This window comes from Pantherophis guttatus, chromosome 8, assembly GCF_059756535.1.
Source record: "Pantherophis guttatus breed Tessera chromosome 8, ASM5975653v1, whole genome shotgun sequence".
In the NCBI taxonomy this organism is placed as follows: domain Eukaryota; kingdom Metazoa; phylum Chordata; class Lepidosauria; order Squamata; family Colubridae; genus Pantherophis; species Pantherophis guttatus.
In genome coordinates, this window is record NC_142070.1 from 50,487,717 (window position 1) to 50,502,959 (window position 15,243).

The window sequence follows — 15,243 nt, forward strand, 5'->3', positions numbered from 1 at the left end:
GATTATCTGATGATGCAATAAGAGCAGCAAAATATGTACATTTTGCTGCTTTCATTGCCACTAGGTAATTCTTAATATGAGATCTTAGCAGTGTCCGGTCGGATTCAGAAAGACTGGCCCTCCAACTACTCTCTAGACGTCTTTTCCAGTGCTTCATCTCCCTCAGCTCCTCAGTGAACCAAGGAGCTAGGTGAGATTGGCGCTGGGTCAGAGGCCGCAAAGGCACGACCCGATCCAGAGCTCCAGCAGCCGCCCTATCCCAGGCGGCCACTAGGTCCCTAGTCGAGGCGTGTGCCAGAGCCTCAGCAAATGGCCCAAGCTCCATCTGGAATCTATCAGGTTCCATCAGGCGCCTGGGGCGGAACCATTTTACCGGCTCCACCTCCCTGTGACGGGGTATAGCGGTTCGAGGTATAGCGTGAACTGCTCTAATATTGGCTTTCTTGGTGTGATGAATAATTGGGACATTGGGATCTTGATAGATTGCTTGTGATAGATAGTAACTTTTCAATTCACTAAAATAAGGCAAAATGGTACAACAGGGGGAAATAAGTGTATTATTAAATGAAATATTATTGATGCTCCAAGGTATGAAATGATGACAAGGAGCCATAGGGAGATAAAGGAATTGATACATGATGTAGTTGTGAGACCAGAAAATTATGAGCAAATGACACTGAATAATGAATATGAAATCCAGGAGGTAGAGAATAGAAAGAACAGAAGAAAGGAGGGGAGAGGAAAAATGACAAATGATGCAAAAAGAAAAAGAAGAGATAGTGAAAGCTGATGAGATAGAAAAGGAAAATTACACTTTAAGACAGGGGTCCTCAAACTTTTTGAACGGGGGACCACTTCAGGGTCCCTCCGACTGTTGGGGGGCCAGACTGGCTAGGTGGGTATGGTTGTCCCCCCATGTGACAGTGGGCGTGTCTTGGTGGCCATGTGACTGGGTCAGTGTGTCTTGGTGGCCATGTGACTGGGTGGGCATGACTAGGTGGTCATGTGACTGGGTGGGTGTGGCTGGGTGGGCATGGTCAATTTAGCAGTCCATTTTGCCAATTTAGCAGTCCATTAAATAATACACACAAATGAAACTTTAATTTGCTTTCCTCCTGGGACTGTTTTATTTGCTTTCTTTTTACTAGATTATTTTTTAAGTTGTTTACAAGTCTAGTGGTCCACTTCAGAAAACTCAGTTTTGCATCAATTCTTCTCAGCCCCAAGGAGGTTACAATCCACATCCGTCCATCCATCCTCTCTCTCCCTCTCCCTCCCTCCCTCTCTCTCTCTCCTAGAAGAGCAAATGGGGGGAGGAAGAGAAACCTTGCTCCATTGCATTGCATTGCATTGCATTGCATTGCATTGCATTGCATTGCATTGCATTGCATTGCATTGCATTGCATTGCATTGCATTGCATTCCATTCCATTCCATTCCATTCCATTCCATTCGCTCTCTCCCTCCCATCTCTCTGTCAGGAAAGAGACAGCTCCTACAAGAGCAAATGGGGGTGGGGAAGAGAAACTTTGCTCCATTCCATTCCATTAGCTCTCTCCTTCCCATCTCTCTGTCAGGAAAGAGACAGTTCCTACAAAAGCAAATGGGGGTGGGGAAGAGAAACCTTGCTCCATTCCATTCGCTCTCTCCTTCCCATTTCTCTGTCAGCCAAGTGGGAGAAAGATGGGCAGCCAAGTGGCGGGGGGGGGGGGGAGAGAAGGCGGCGGCTGTTGCTGCATCCACCCCCACTTTGTCAACAGGCACACAAGCTCAGAATGGAGATTCAGCGGGATGGGGGTGGGGCTGCAAGGCAGAAGGCTGCATTAAGTCCAGGGAAGGGACTGCAGCCTCGGGGCTCCGTCTGAAGGAGCTGCATCACTTGTGCAGCGCCCCGAAAGTACTGTGGAGCTGCTGCCTCGCAGGACAGGGCGGGGCACTGCTCTCCCTGCCAAACAGCCTCAGTGAAGGAGACACATCATCTGGGGTCTCTATCCCTGGCAGCTCCTGGGTGGCAATTCAGCCACCACTTGGCAGACCCGTGCAGCCTGAAGGAGGTGAAGAGGCCAGTTAGAAAGGCATGTTCCTCTTGCTCACCACCGAGGCTGTCAGCAGCTTGCCCAACTCCATTAGGCTGCGGCCACCACGAGTGGGGAAAGCTAGGTCCCCATCAGAGCCCTGGCTGCCCAGGCCCAGCAGAGATGGGGGGGGAGGAATGCAATCCTGGCTGGGTTTGGGCAGCCATAGCACTGATGGGGATAAAGCTTTCCCCACTTGTGGCCGCAGCCTAATGGACCTGTGCAAGCTGCTGACAGCCTCGGTGGTGCGCGAGAGGAACACGCCTTTCTAACTGGCCTCTTCGCCTCCTTCAGGCTGCATGAGTCTGCTGAGTGGCGGCGGAGTTGCCACCCAGGAGCTGCCAGGGGTAGAGACCCCCGATGATGTGCCTCCTTCACTGGGGCTGTTCAGCAGGGAGAGCAGCGCCCTGCCCTGTCCTGCGAGGCAGCAGCTCCACAGCACTTTTGGGGCGCTGCCCAAGTGACACAGCTCCACCTGTGGTCCCTTCCCTGGACTGAAGGCACCCTTCTGCCTTGCAGCCCTTCCCCCCCACCGCATGAGCTCGTGTGCCTGTTGGCGAAGTGGGACTGGCGAGAGGCAAGTGAGCTAGGGAGTGGATGCTGCAACAGCTGCTGCCTTCTCCTTCCCCCCCACCATCGCTTGGCTACCCGTCCTTCTCCCACTCGGCTGCCCGCTCCTGAAAGAGGACAGCCGTCTCCGCCACTGGAGAGGGAGGGTTGCAGCCAAATTCCGGGAAGGTGCGACTCGTGAGTAGCCAGGCTTGAGTGGGTGAGTTGGCAGGGCGCTACCCAAACTGGTGCCTGAGGCTCAAAGGCTCTCTTCCTCCAGCCTTGGGGTGAGCGCCACTTCCAACCCCCCCTCCACGACGCTTCAGGGAAGCCTGGCCGGGCGCTGCGTGTTCTGTCTGGTAGCAGACAGGGAAATGCCAGGCTTTCCCCCATTTCCTGCAGGGTCTGCTGGCAAAGCACCCCTCTCATGCACCCACTGCTGCAGTTGGGTGCCCGAGGGGAACACGCATCATGCACAGGCCAAGGGCAAGACCCACGAAGGGACCAAGGAGATGACCAGTGGTGACCTGATCTCCAACTCCAAGCCAAAAGAGATGGGAGGGAGTAGGCAGCAGCCATTCCTCCTCACCTTGTCTTCCCCCGCAATGGGAGCAGTAGCCGAAGACAGAGGCACAGGGGAGAGAAATGCGGTCCCGCGGGCTGGATACCTTGGACAACCATGTGCCTTGTCCCAGCCACATGGGATGGAGCAGGCGTGTGATCCATATCATGTGCCTCACCTGCCCCCGGCCCTCTGCCTGCTGCTGATGCAAGTGCTACTGCCACCTTGCCTGTTTCTTGGAGGGCCAGCTGCGGAGTCTCTGACTGTCCCCCAGACTCTGTGGCAGCCACAGCAGGTGATGCACCTCTTCCCCGGGCCCCTGTCAGCCAGGAAAAGCCAGCCATGTGAGGAGTGGGTGGGAGTGGTGGGGCGGGGGGCAGAGCAGGACTGAATCCCACCACTGCGTGGGCCGGATACATTGTGTCAGTGGGCCGTACCTGGTCCGTGGGCCTTTGTTTGAGGTCCCCTGCTTTAAGAGATCAAAAAACAGAAGAGGATACATGGAAAGACACCCCTGAAATGAGGAAAGGATCATTGAAAGGTCTACTGAAGGCCCAACAGAGTGAAGAAGCCATAGAGGCAGATGAAATGCTCAGATTAAACATGAATGATATAAGAAGATATAAGACCCCAAGGGAGGAGTTTGGGAGATGTGCCAAGAAGTCAATAAGAGATGAGATAGGTAAACGGGCAAGAGATGAGGGATATAGAATGCTGTTTAATATAGAATATTATAGAATGCTGTTTATAGAATATAGAATGCTGTTTAATATAGGAGTTGTTCTATTAAAAATTAGTATAGAGGTAGAAACTAGAAATGGGGAAAATATTACTTTTTAACTTGGGAACTATTAATGGTTAGAAAATAGAAGCAGAAGTTAGAAACTTAGAATCAAGGAGGATATGTAACAAAGATTAAGTAATTGTAATTAAATAATGAATATTGAATAATTAGAATAAGTAAACATTATGATTAATAGACTAGGAGGATAATGGTTATAAATGTGATGTTTACATGATGTTTATAATGTCTGATATTATTAATTGATTATCGACAAAACTGAACAGAGTGTTTAATTAAACAATGGAAAATGTTTAAACAAGGATAAGCGAAGACCATGGCGAATAGATTTTGAGAATAACAGTCATAATTATTGTGTATATAAGATTTATTATGTGTATTTAAAAGAGATTGTACCCAGACTGTACACTGCTATTGTGAATGTGGAAAATTTATATATAACAAAGAAAATTGCATAATAAAAAATAATTTAAAAAAATGGTATAAACCTAAGACTTTTACTAATGATACAAAATCATATTTAAGTTAACATGCTACATTTTCTATAAACTGTAGGGAAATCTAATCTTAACCCCATCTTTATCCAATTGCCAAAAGGGATTTTTCTTTTACCGTAAATGTTGTTGCTAAAACCATCCCCACCTAAGCAAAGGTGTAAGATTACCATTAAACATGAAAGTTCACCATAAAGCTAATCATTCTAACTGGTTAGAATGCAGTATTGCAAGCTAACTCTGCCTACTACCAGGAGTTCAATCTTCATCAGATCAAGTTTGACTCAGCCTTCTATCCTTCTGAGGTTGGTAAAATGAGGACCAAGATTGTTGGGGGCAATATGATGATTCTGTAAACCAGTTAGAGAAGGGTATAAAGCACTATGAAGTGGTATACAAGTCTAAGTGTTATTGCTATTACTGAAAATGTTATAAAGTATGTAACCCACACAGTAAATTTATTATTATATTTGGGTAAAGTGTGTAAGGATGTATTTGGGATTTGATTTCACATAGTTGGATCTAATGTATTTTGTCCAATTATTGTCCACACTAAGTTTGTCATTATTACTTTTTGTACACCAAGCAGCATTTTTTAAATAAACTGTTAAAAATTTAAAAATTTCAGTATTGATTCTGCTAACATGGACTTTGGAACCTCTACATAATTATCTGGATCACTACATGCCTTTAAAGTATCACAAAGCATGACCAACCTTCCTATAGCTCCAATGCTGGTTGCCTTTCATACCATGACAGTCATAAAGTGTGACAGGACTACTGTGGGAAATTGCATCGAAGCAGAATTTTCGGGTGTGAAGAGGTTCGCCTGGACGGATGTCTTCTCTCCAACCAAAGGTGAACAGCTAAGAAAAACAGTGAAGGAAAACAGTGATAGAATGTGGCTTTTGAAAGAAACACGTGGCAGTAGGATGTCATTCCAGTCAGATTTGAATCTATTTTGGTGCACCTGAAGTAATCATTGTTGAAGTAGTTTATCATTAGTGTAATAACATATCTATAAACTGCTAAAAATAAATGTTAGATTTAGTTAAAGGATCAGATTTGTTTAAAGGAAAAAAAATGCTTTAAATATAAAAAGTTTCACAATGCACCCAAAGCAGTGGTGGAATTCAAATTTTTTTTACTACCGGTTTTGTGGGCGTGGCTTGGTGGGCGTGGCAGGGGAAGGATATTGCAAAATCCCCCATTCCCTCCCCTCTCCTGGGGGAAGGATATTGCAAAATCTCCATTCCCACCCTACTCTGGGGCCAGCCAGAACTACTCTGAACTACTCAAAATTTCCGCTATCCGTTTTCCAGAACCTGTCAGAACCTGTCAGAACCTGTCGAATAGCACCCCAGACCCAAAGGAAATACATACTCCGTGAGCTGAGAAATTAAAACTTGACTACATTTCTATGGAACTAATACTAATATTTACAGGATATGTAAATATGGATGGATGGTATGAGGAAAGCCACAGAATAGCGAAACTATGAGAAGACAATCATTGACAAGAATAACTGAAAGTTCATTGAGAATAAGGTAGAAAATATATGTCTAGGCTATAGGTGCTTCAATGTTCACATCACTGAGTATTTTTCTATGAAAAAAAATTAGCAGCCAAGGAGACAGTTTTTTGTTTAAATTGTCTTACAGTATTTCTACTTGAAGTGATACACTGAAGCATCACATTATAGATTACTATTTGAAGTAAAGACTTATGCAAAATTCAGCAAGCATTAAAGAAACAGTTTAAGAATCTGAACAAGTCAATATTTTCTAAAACTTTTCACAAATAAGCACTTCCAAACATTAATTTTCTCTACTTTTTGAGTTGCAAACAACACTTGATACCACTTTGCAAAATAGTTCAAATGCAATACAAATTTCCAAAACCTTCAACATGTTACCACTGTTAGGAAATGTACATATTCTTTTCCTCATTTAAGATAGGCATGGAGTTTACATTCCAAAAAAAATATCTTGTGCTTGTGGGTAAAATTTTGCCCACTGGAAAGGCAGTTTACTTTGTCTGCACCTTCCCAGTTTTTACTATTTAATTCAATCAATGTAAGAGAAAACTCCTTGAATACAATTCTATTGGGGTACCACTGACAAGATTTACTTTACATTCAGGATTTTCTGGGACAGACTGTGCTTGTTCTATAAAGCTGATTTGATCTGCCACCACCCCCTTGGCCTTCTGAAAGGCCTGAAAACCTGTTTCTGCCAATTGGCAAGGGTCTCCTATGGGGGCATCCCACACTGGAGGTGATAAGTAGATTAGGAATGATTCCATCTCCACCCCATTTACATACTGATCCCTTTTTATTTAATTTTTTGTTAACTTTTAATGTTTTAATTTTAATGCTTAACATTTTCACTGTTTCTAATGTTCTAAATTGTTTTATACTATGCTTTTATCTGAGTCACAATTGTATTAAATTTTACAAAATGTACCCATAAAAATTACATAAACTAACAATCAAGAAAAAAAATAGGAATAGAGGTGCAATGAGGCATAAAGAAAAAGAAATTATATATATACATACATACACACACACACACACACACACAAAGGATAACTTCCAACTTCTTCTTCCAAGGACATAAAAAATACTTATATTCAACTCATAGTTTACAACTGTAATATAATATCCATTGTCCTTCTCCCACAAAAGAAAGGTGAACATTAAAAAAAAAAGACATGATTTTTCCACAATGTTTTATCCAGAAACCCTAACAAAAAGTCTCTGGTTTAAATTCTAGCTAAATTTTCAAGATTTTTTAAAAATTACATTACTAATTTCAATTTAATATTGCCTAGCTCTTTTGCAAGGTATTATAATGATCTTATTTGAGTTTTATATCCAACAACTATTTGGAACTGCCACTAAAAAGGGAGCTATGACAGGTAATAAATGCTCAGACAGGAAAGCACCATATGCAGATGAAATACCCATTAGACTATCCATTAGGCTTATTTAAAGTACAGGAGAAATGGTTGTTAAAATGCTATTAGCTGTACAGCAGCAAATATGGAACAAAACTGTGTGGGCTAGAAAGTGTAAAAAATTAGTTATGGGATACAGCCATAATGAAGATTCAAGAGAATATGTTAACCAATGCAGTCATTTCTTACACACGAGCAATTTTTTGTTTCAGATCTTGGTAAGAATAAACAACAGAGAAGAAGAAAGAAATGTTAAATAAACAGGCATGTTTCAGAAAAGACAGACATGTACAAGATCTAAGTGGTAATATCAAATGGATAATGGATAATGGATAAATTCAGATAACTATTAGATTCAGAAAAAGATTAAAAACCCCTAATTATGATGATTTATCAGTGTTCCTGAATATCATTGTATTCTCACTGATCATCATATTCTTGCACTAACTGGGTAAATTGCAGTTGGAGGCAAAGCTTTGATACTACCTTGAGAGTAGATAAAGGGTTGTATTGGGAAATTTCTGTTCCACTTTGGTTTTTATACTGCAGGGCATACAGTTCCATTCTGTACCCCACCACCACCACATGATTTTATTGGAATAATCAACAAAGATGATGAGGTCAGATACTACCTTTAATTAAATGATGTCCAGGTCTACTTTTCATCTTCATTAGGTCTGCTGCTGATTACTTCTCACTTGGCAGGATTGAATGCAAAATTTGATTCCAGATAGCCTAGCCTTTCTGCGACATCAATACATGTTCAAATGAAATGGGGTTTGGATTGCACTGCCATGGCTGCCATTTTAATTTGTTAGTTTGTTTAATTTATTTGACGTTTCCTGAAAACACTTCTTGAATACTGTCTTAAAAAGCATTATTTAATTGTTGCAAACAAACCTTGGACCTGCATGTTTTATCTTTGCCTCATCCCAGGGCATTGATTACTCTAATTGATACCTATAATTACTAGATATACATTAATAGAATATAATTAATACATTAATAGAATATAATTCTTTATTGGCCAAGTGTGATTAGACACACAAGGAATTTGTTTCCGGTGCGTAAACTCTCAATGTACATACAAGAATAGTGATAAAGCAACAAAGTTGTAGTCATAAGAAGATAAGGAGATTAGGTAATAGGGAAGATGAGGATAATGATGGTAATATTGCCTTTTTAGATAGTTTGACAGTGTTGTGGGAATTAGTTGTTTAGGACAGTGATGGCATGGGAGGGGGGGTGAACTGTCCTTGTGTCTTGTTGTTCTGACGTGCAATGCCCTATAGTGTAGTTTTGAGGGTAGAAGTTGAAACTGTTTATGTCCAGGATGCAAAGGGTCTGTAGATATTTTCACAGCCCTCTTTTTGACTCGTGCAGTATACAGGTCCTCAACAAAGGGCAGATTGGTAGCAATTGTCCATTGAATTCTGTGTTTGTCTTGATTGGTTGCAGTGCCAAACGAGACAGTTATAGAGGTACAGATGACAGACTCAATAATTCCTCTGCAAAACTGTATCCCCAGCTTCTTGGGCAGCCTGAACTTTCTGAGTTGGCACAGGAAGAACATTCTTTGTTGTGCTTTTTTGATGATGTATTTGATGTTAGGTGTCCATCTTAAGTCTTGAGATATAATAGAACCTAGAAACTTGAAGGTTTCTACTGTTGTTGCTGTGTTGTCTAGTATTGTAGGAGATGGTAAAATAGGAGGGCTTCTCCTAAAATCTACTATCATTCCTACAGTTTTAAGTGTGTTCAGTTCAAGAATGTTCTGGCTGCACCACAAGGCTAGTTGTTCAACCTCCCGTCTGTATGCAGAGTCATTGTTGTCTCCAATGAGAGCAATCATTGTTGTAACATCTGCAAACTTCAATATTTAAAACAGAGGGATCCTTTGCGGTGCAGTCATTGGTATATAGAGAGAAGAGAAGTGGAGATAGCACATAGTCCTGGGGGTCCTGTGGTAATTAGAATCTGATTGATTCTGCCTAGCTTCACTTGCTGCTTCCTGTCTGTTAGAAAGCTTATGATCCACTTACAAATGTGGTCAGGCACAGCTAACTGATTTAGTTTAGCTAGAAGAATATCTGGAATGATTGTATTGAATGCCGAGTTGAAGTCTGCATTGGTCTTTGGAGATTCAAGATGTTGTACTGTGTTTTCCCCAAAATAAGACTCTGTCTTATATTTTTTTGAACCCTGAAATAAGCGCTTGGCCCTATTGCCATGCCCTCAAAAGCCCAATTGGGCTTATTATCAGGGGATGTCTTATTTTGGGGAAAACAGGGTAGGAGGTAGTGAACAGCCATATTGACAGTATCATCTGCCAATCTATTTGCTCAATAGGCAAATTGCAAGGGGGTGAAGAGCGGATCTGTGATGGTTTTCAGGTGGGCCAGCACTAGCCTTTCAAAGGTTTTCATAACTACGGATTTCAGAGCAACCGGTCTGTAGTCATTCAGTTCCTTGATGGAAGGTTTCTTCAGCACTGGGTTGATAGTAGAACATTTGAAGTAAGAAGGAACATAGCACATTTCTAGTGATTTATTAAAGATGTGGGTGAAGATGGGGGCCAGTTGGACAGCACAGGCTTTCAAGCAAGAAGGAATTATCTTGTCTGGGCGGGGTTCTTTTCCAGGTTTTTGTTTGTGAAATAGACCATTTCTATTGGTCTAAATAGACCACAGAAAATATATCATTTTCTGTGATCACCAGAGATTGGGGAGGGGGGTTTCCAAAGGGATGGGGTTAGTTATAGGAGGCTTGGCTGTTGTTGTGCTTTCCTCTCAAATCCTCAATCAAACACATTCAGGTCATCTGCCAGTTGTCAATTTCCTTCTGCATGGGAAGGAGGTTTGCTGTAACCAGTGATATTTTTAAGACTTTTCCACATATTTGCTGGATCATTTGTTGAATACTGATTCTTTAGCTTTTCAGAGTACCTTCTTTTTGCTGCTCTGGGCTTCCTTGTTAATATATTTCTGGCTTGTACATAAGACTTATGTTCATAAAATAATGGTAAAATTTCATGACATTTGTTAAAAAGGCTGCTGACTTTTTTTTCTCTGTCTCCATCTCCTTCTCTCCTGGATGAAATTGAGGAACTCTAAAAGAAACAACACTAATTATTAGACGTACTTCAAATGCAGCTTTACATACAGTGCACTGCAGTAGTCCATTCAAGAAGTGACCAAGACATGAGTGACCATGATGACATTTAGTCAATGTCGCAAGTTAGTGTATTTTTGAACTTCAGTTTTCTCCAGTTTTCTCCAACTTTGTATCCTATAATTAGGTAGAATTTTGGTTCTCATAATCTTGAGACACAAGACTATATGAGAGTTTCCAACACATCTGGAGGACTATAGGGGGAAAAAAATCTGATTTTAAATATTGTTTAGAAATGTGTTTTTTGAAAAGCTATTTAAACTCTCTTTGGATTCAACTGTCTTCGATGGTGGGTCAGAGTGCGCACAGTGTGACTACCCAGGAGCAAAATACAGTAAACAGGTTTATCTTTCAAATAGTGGTTTATCTACAAGGAATATATACATACATGTACTAGGCAAAGTCAGGCAATCAATCATCAACTACAGCATGGAAGCACACACCGAGAGAAAGATACGCCCTCACAGGGCCTCTCTTATATTAAAGCCTCTTAAAGTGGTAGCAGTCAAATAACCCTGCTGACTCATTGCTACCATTGCATCATTGTTACAGCGTTATAGTATTATATTACAGTAGCTGGTCAGCTATTAAATCATCATCACCCTGACATGGTGCATGGAATAGGTGTCTGAAAAAGAATGTGTTTTATGAACTAATTAGTCTCTTCAAGTAATATCCTAATTTCTTCCACCTTCTTCACTGTCTTCTGTTCCCATTAAAGAGATAAATTTCACTATGTAACCTACAATTATCTTGATTCAGAAGATGCTGCACTCAACCTTTTCCTTTCAATTAAACAAAGCAATGAATTGCCAGTTTAATTTTCTCTTTTCTTTTGCCAAAAGGAATTATACCCTCTTCCATAGCTATTGAGTCCATTACAGCTGATAAGAACTTTTCATTTGATAGTCTGAGTGATCCACAGGATTTTACTGGGGAAAGTGTAAACTATTGAATCAGATAGTTTGACCTGATGCTTCACAGACCTCACAGGATTTTTGAGACGAAAGCCTAGATGCTTAAAAAAATCCTCACCAAACTAGACCCATTTCTTTCCAGACTAATTTTAGACTAATACTCATTATGGTTGTCAACTTTCAGTACAACATTATGAATTTTTTCAGGCTATCATTTATAATTCACAGGTAGTACTTGGCAACTGCACTGTTTTGAATAGGGTTTCTGTTGATGGGATATCACATTGTTATCCAATTCTAGAGTTGCAAACTGCAATTCTTAGCTGATTGTTTCGGATAAGCTTTTATTAACAAAGTTAAACTAACAAACAATGCTTATAAAGCGTCTTCAAAGGGAACACCCAGGAACCGGAAACACCTCATAGAGGCACATAAGAGATAAAGATTAAAAGCAACACAACCCCATAACATCTCCCCTTTCTAATAACAGCAACACTTACTACAACTTGAGTCTATCAGGGAGGCGTGAGCATCTACCACTCCGAGTAACGACCGGCTCTCTCACACCTGACTCTCTCACGCAGGCCGGATCTCTTCGCTTGCCATTTTCTGAAGCCTCGGATGTTTGGCTATCACCAGACACACCAACTTGCTCAGGACTGTCATCAATGTCAGACGAGCATTCATTATTATCCTTAAGTAGGTTTGGCTTGGCAACTGGCTCTGACCCACCCACTGAATATGAGGAGTCTGGTTGCTCAGCCACACCCAAGTCTGGTTGCTCAGTCACACGCAAGTCTGGTTGCTCAGCCACACGCAAGTCCACACGGTTCCGCCGATATCGGGTTCCTCCAACCTCCACCAAATAGGAGTGAGGTGCCACTTGTTGTAAACAGGTACCCCTTTCCCAACGGCCAGTCCAATCTCCAGGCAGTGGTCTCATCCGAATTTGTTCTCCCACCTTTAACTCTGGCAAGTCTCTTGCAGATCTATCATATTTGGCCCTTGCCACTTGCCTCTTCTGCCGTAGCCTTTCCGGGACCCCTTGTATCACCACGGGCTCAAGCAACTTATTTGCCAAGGACGTCTTTAATCTCCGTGACATTAATCTTTTTTTTTTTATTGAAAAAGTTTTCAAATACAAATTTTCCCCCCTTTTTTCCTTCCCCCCCTCCTCCCTAACCCCCCCTCGCCACCCATCCCCCCGTGACTTCTTCACACCAAAAACCTAATTCATAACAGATTACATAATATTTTAACATCGCCTTACTCCCTCCTCTATATACTGACCCTTACTTACTAAAAATATTATTAATATTGTTACTTTCCCCTTTTACCATACATTTCAAAAAAAAAGCAGTCTGCTATAACATTGTATGATAACTTCTAGTTTAGCATAATATTATTATAACTCCCAATTTAGCAATAATCTGCCCTTTTTGTCCTCCCCAAAACTTATATCTATATATTATTACAACATTTCAAAGCAACCTTCCACTTTAAGACTGTATAATAGATCCTACTTTAACATTTATTCTTTGTGTATATTAATATAACATTTCAAAGCAGCCTTCCCCATAAATCCTAATTTAACATTTATTCAACTCTATCCATTTCCTCCACTGCCCTAAATATATCACTTAATTAATCTTTGTGCTGGGCTACTGTCCATACCTTCAGTTGGAGTATTCCTCCAATGTAAAATAGCCTTCCACGGATCGCTACATTCGCCATGTGCTTTCCTACATAAATTCTTAGCAATCTTTACAGCTGATTCAGCTTTTCCATTCGCTTGCGGATAACGTGGTGATGAAGTAATATGATCAAACTCCCACTCAGCAGCAAATTTCTTGAATTGCAGACTTAAATTGAGGACCATTATCAGTAATCACTACATTTGGTTGCCCGTAACGTGCAAACTGAGACTTACATCTCCTGATGGTGGTCTCAGCTGACAGGTCTGGAAGGAGGTCAATTTCCCAATAATCCGAATAATGGTCCACTATTATCAAGTGCTCTTTCCCTGCATAATTAAACAAGTCCATACTAATGATCTGCCAGGGTCGGGATGGTATCTTGTGTGACATCATAGTTTCTTTCTGTTGCTGATATGCATATTCATTACAGATGGTACAATTACCTGCAAAATCCTCAATTTCGCCTCGCATATTTGGCCAGTACAATGTGTCACGGGCTTGTCTATAGCATGCCTCCCCACTAATATGGCTTGAATGGATGCGCAATAACATCTCCGATCTCAATAACTTTGGCACTATAACTGTTGGACCCTTATACAGAATGCCATCTTGTACAGCAATCTTATCTCTGAAGGACCAGTATTCCCTTACAATCATGGGAACTGCCTCTTTCACATCCGGCCACCCACTCAGCACGATATTCTTTAGTGTCTGTAGGGCCACGTCAGCGTCCGTATGTTGCCTCAACTGCTGTAACCGCTGATTCGTAACATTAAGATAATCTGCTTGATTAATTTCAGCAAAACATATTTGTTCCTGTCGCAACCAACAAACCATCTGATATTCATGTTCTCCTCCCGTAGCTGTCTGATCTACTGTGGCTCTACTCAGGGTATCGCTGATATACATTTCACGTCCTGGCTTAAAAACCACATCAAGATTTTAATGCTGTAAACTGAGCATCATGCTTTGCAAACGCTTCGGGGCACACAGAAGAGGCTTTTTGAATATAGTTATTAACGGTTTGTGATCAGTTTCAACTGTAATTATATCTCTACCATAAAGGTAATAATGGAAACGCTGGCAAGCAAATACGATACTTAAACATTCTTTCTCGATCTGAGCATAGTTTAACTCTGCTGGTGAAAACGCTCTGGATGCGTATGCAACTGTCAGCCTCAGCTTTTCTGCTTTAGCTGCCATAAGAAACGGGGAGGGATTAGGTATGGAGCAAAGGGGGGGAAGAGAGCAGGAGGGGGTTTGTCTTTGTAGGAGGGGACTTCGTGGGAATCGAAACTGGATTTCAGAAGGGGATGGCTGACCAACTGTCTCGACATTCCTGATGGATGACGCTGCCAGACGTGTTGCCACCTGACCTTTGGAAGACCTTTAGATTGGCTGAGAAAATATAAACATGAGGGGGGGAAGAAGCTTAGTAGATGCATTTCGCGCGTTTTGATCACTTCCAGCTTTTCCTGGGCTGTTAATCTTTCATATTCAGTAAAAGTACCAAATTCTTCAAAATGCTTGAGTTTGGGGTTTTCTTTCCTGGATACTGAAGGAAGCATACCTGACATTAAGCTGGAAGTGATCCCAGTCATCCCGGACAAAACCCGAGGGGACTGAAAATCCAAAGTATGTCAGATCGAGGGAGTGATGAAGAAGGGAAGATGGGGGCAGAGAGTTCAACCGCCCTCCAGTCGGAAAGAGAAACTGCAGAATGGCTGGAAAAACTCCATTTGGAGCCGGAGGAAGCTAGATGGTCCAAAGGAGTGGGGAGACTGCCGGACTGGGGGGAGAATCCCCGGGGAGTGACGACTTCCAGACTCCAAAAAAGGGAGGCAGTGTGGATGCAACAGCAGAAGGAACGTCTCATGATAGATCAAGCCTTGCAGCTTATCCGTGATGTGGAAGAAAGCAGAAAAAACCGTGAGTCTTTTGAAACTCCTGTGGAGAAGGGGGAAGCAGACCCCAGGGGGGAGGCCGAAGAGACAGCCTGCGGGGGAGAGGAAGAGTTTG

General features: G+C 42.0%; 1 protein-coding gene across 5 annotated transcripts in view; it reads right to left on the reverse strand.

Annotated features, from left to right (window-relative positions):
* Positions 1 to 15,243, reverse strand: part of GALNTL6 (polypeptide N-acetylgalactosaminyltransferase like 6) — a 927,557-nt gene that overhangs the window by 15,506 nt on the left and 896,808 nt on the right. For all 5 annotated transcript variants that reach the window (XM_034401355.2, XM_034401356.3, XM_034401354.3 and 2 more), the window contains exon 12: positions 5,198 to 5,347. In XM_034401355.2, coding sequence (XP_034257246.1) covers positions 5,198 to 5,347 — 150 coding nt within the window. The remainder of the gene's footprint in view (positions 1 to 5,197; positions 5,348 to 15,243) is intronic.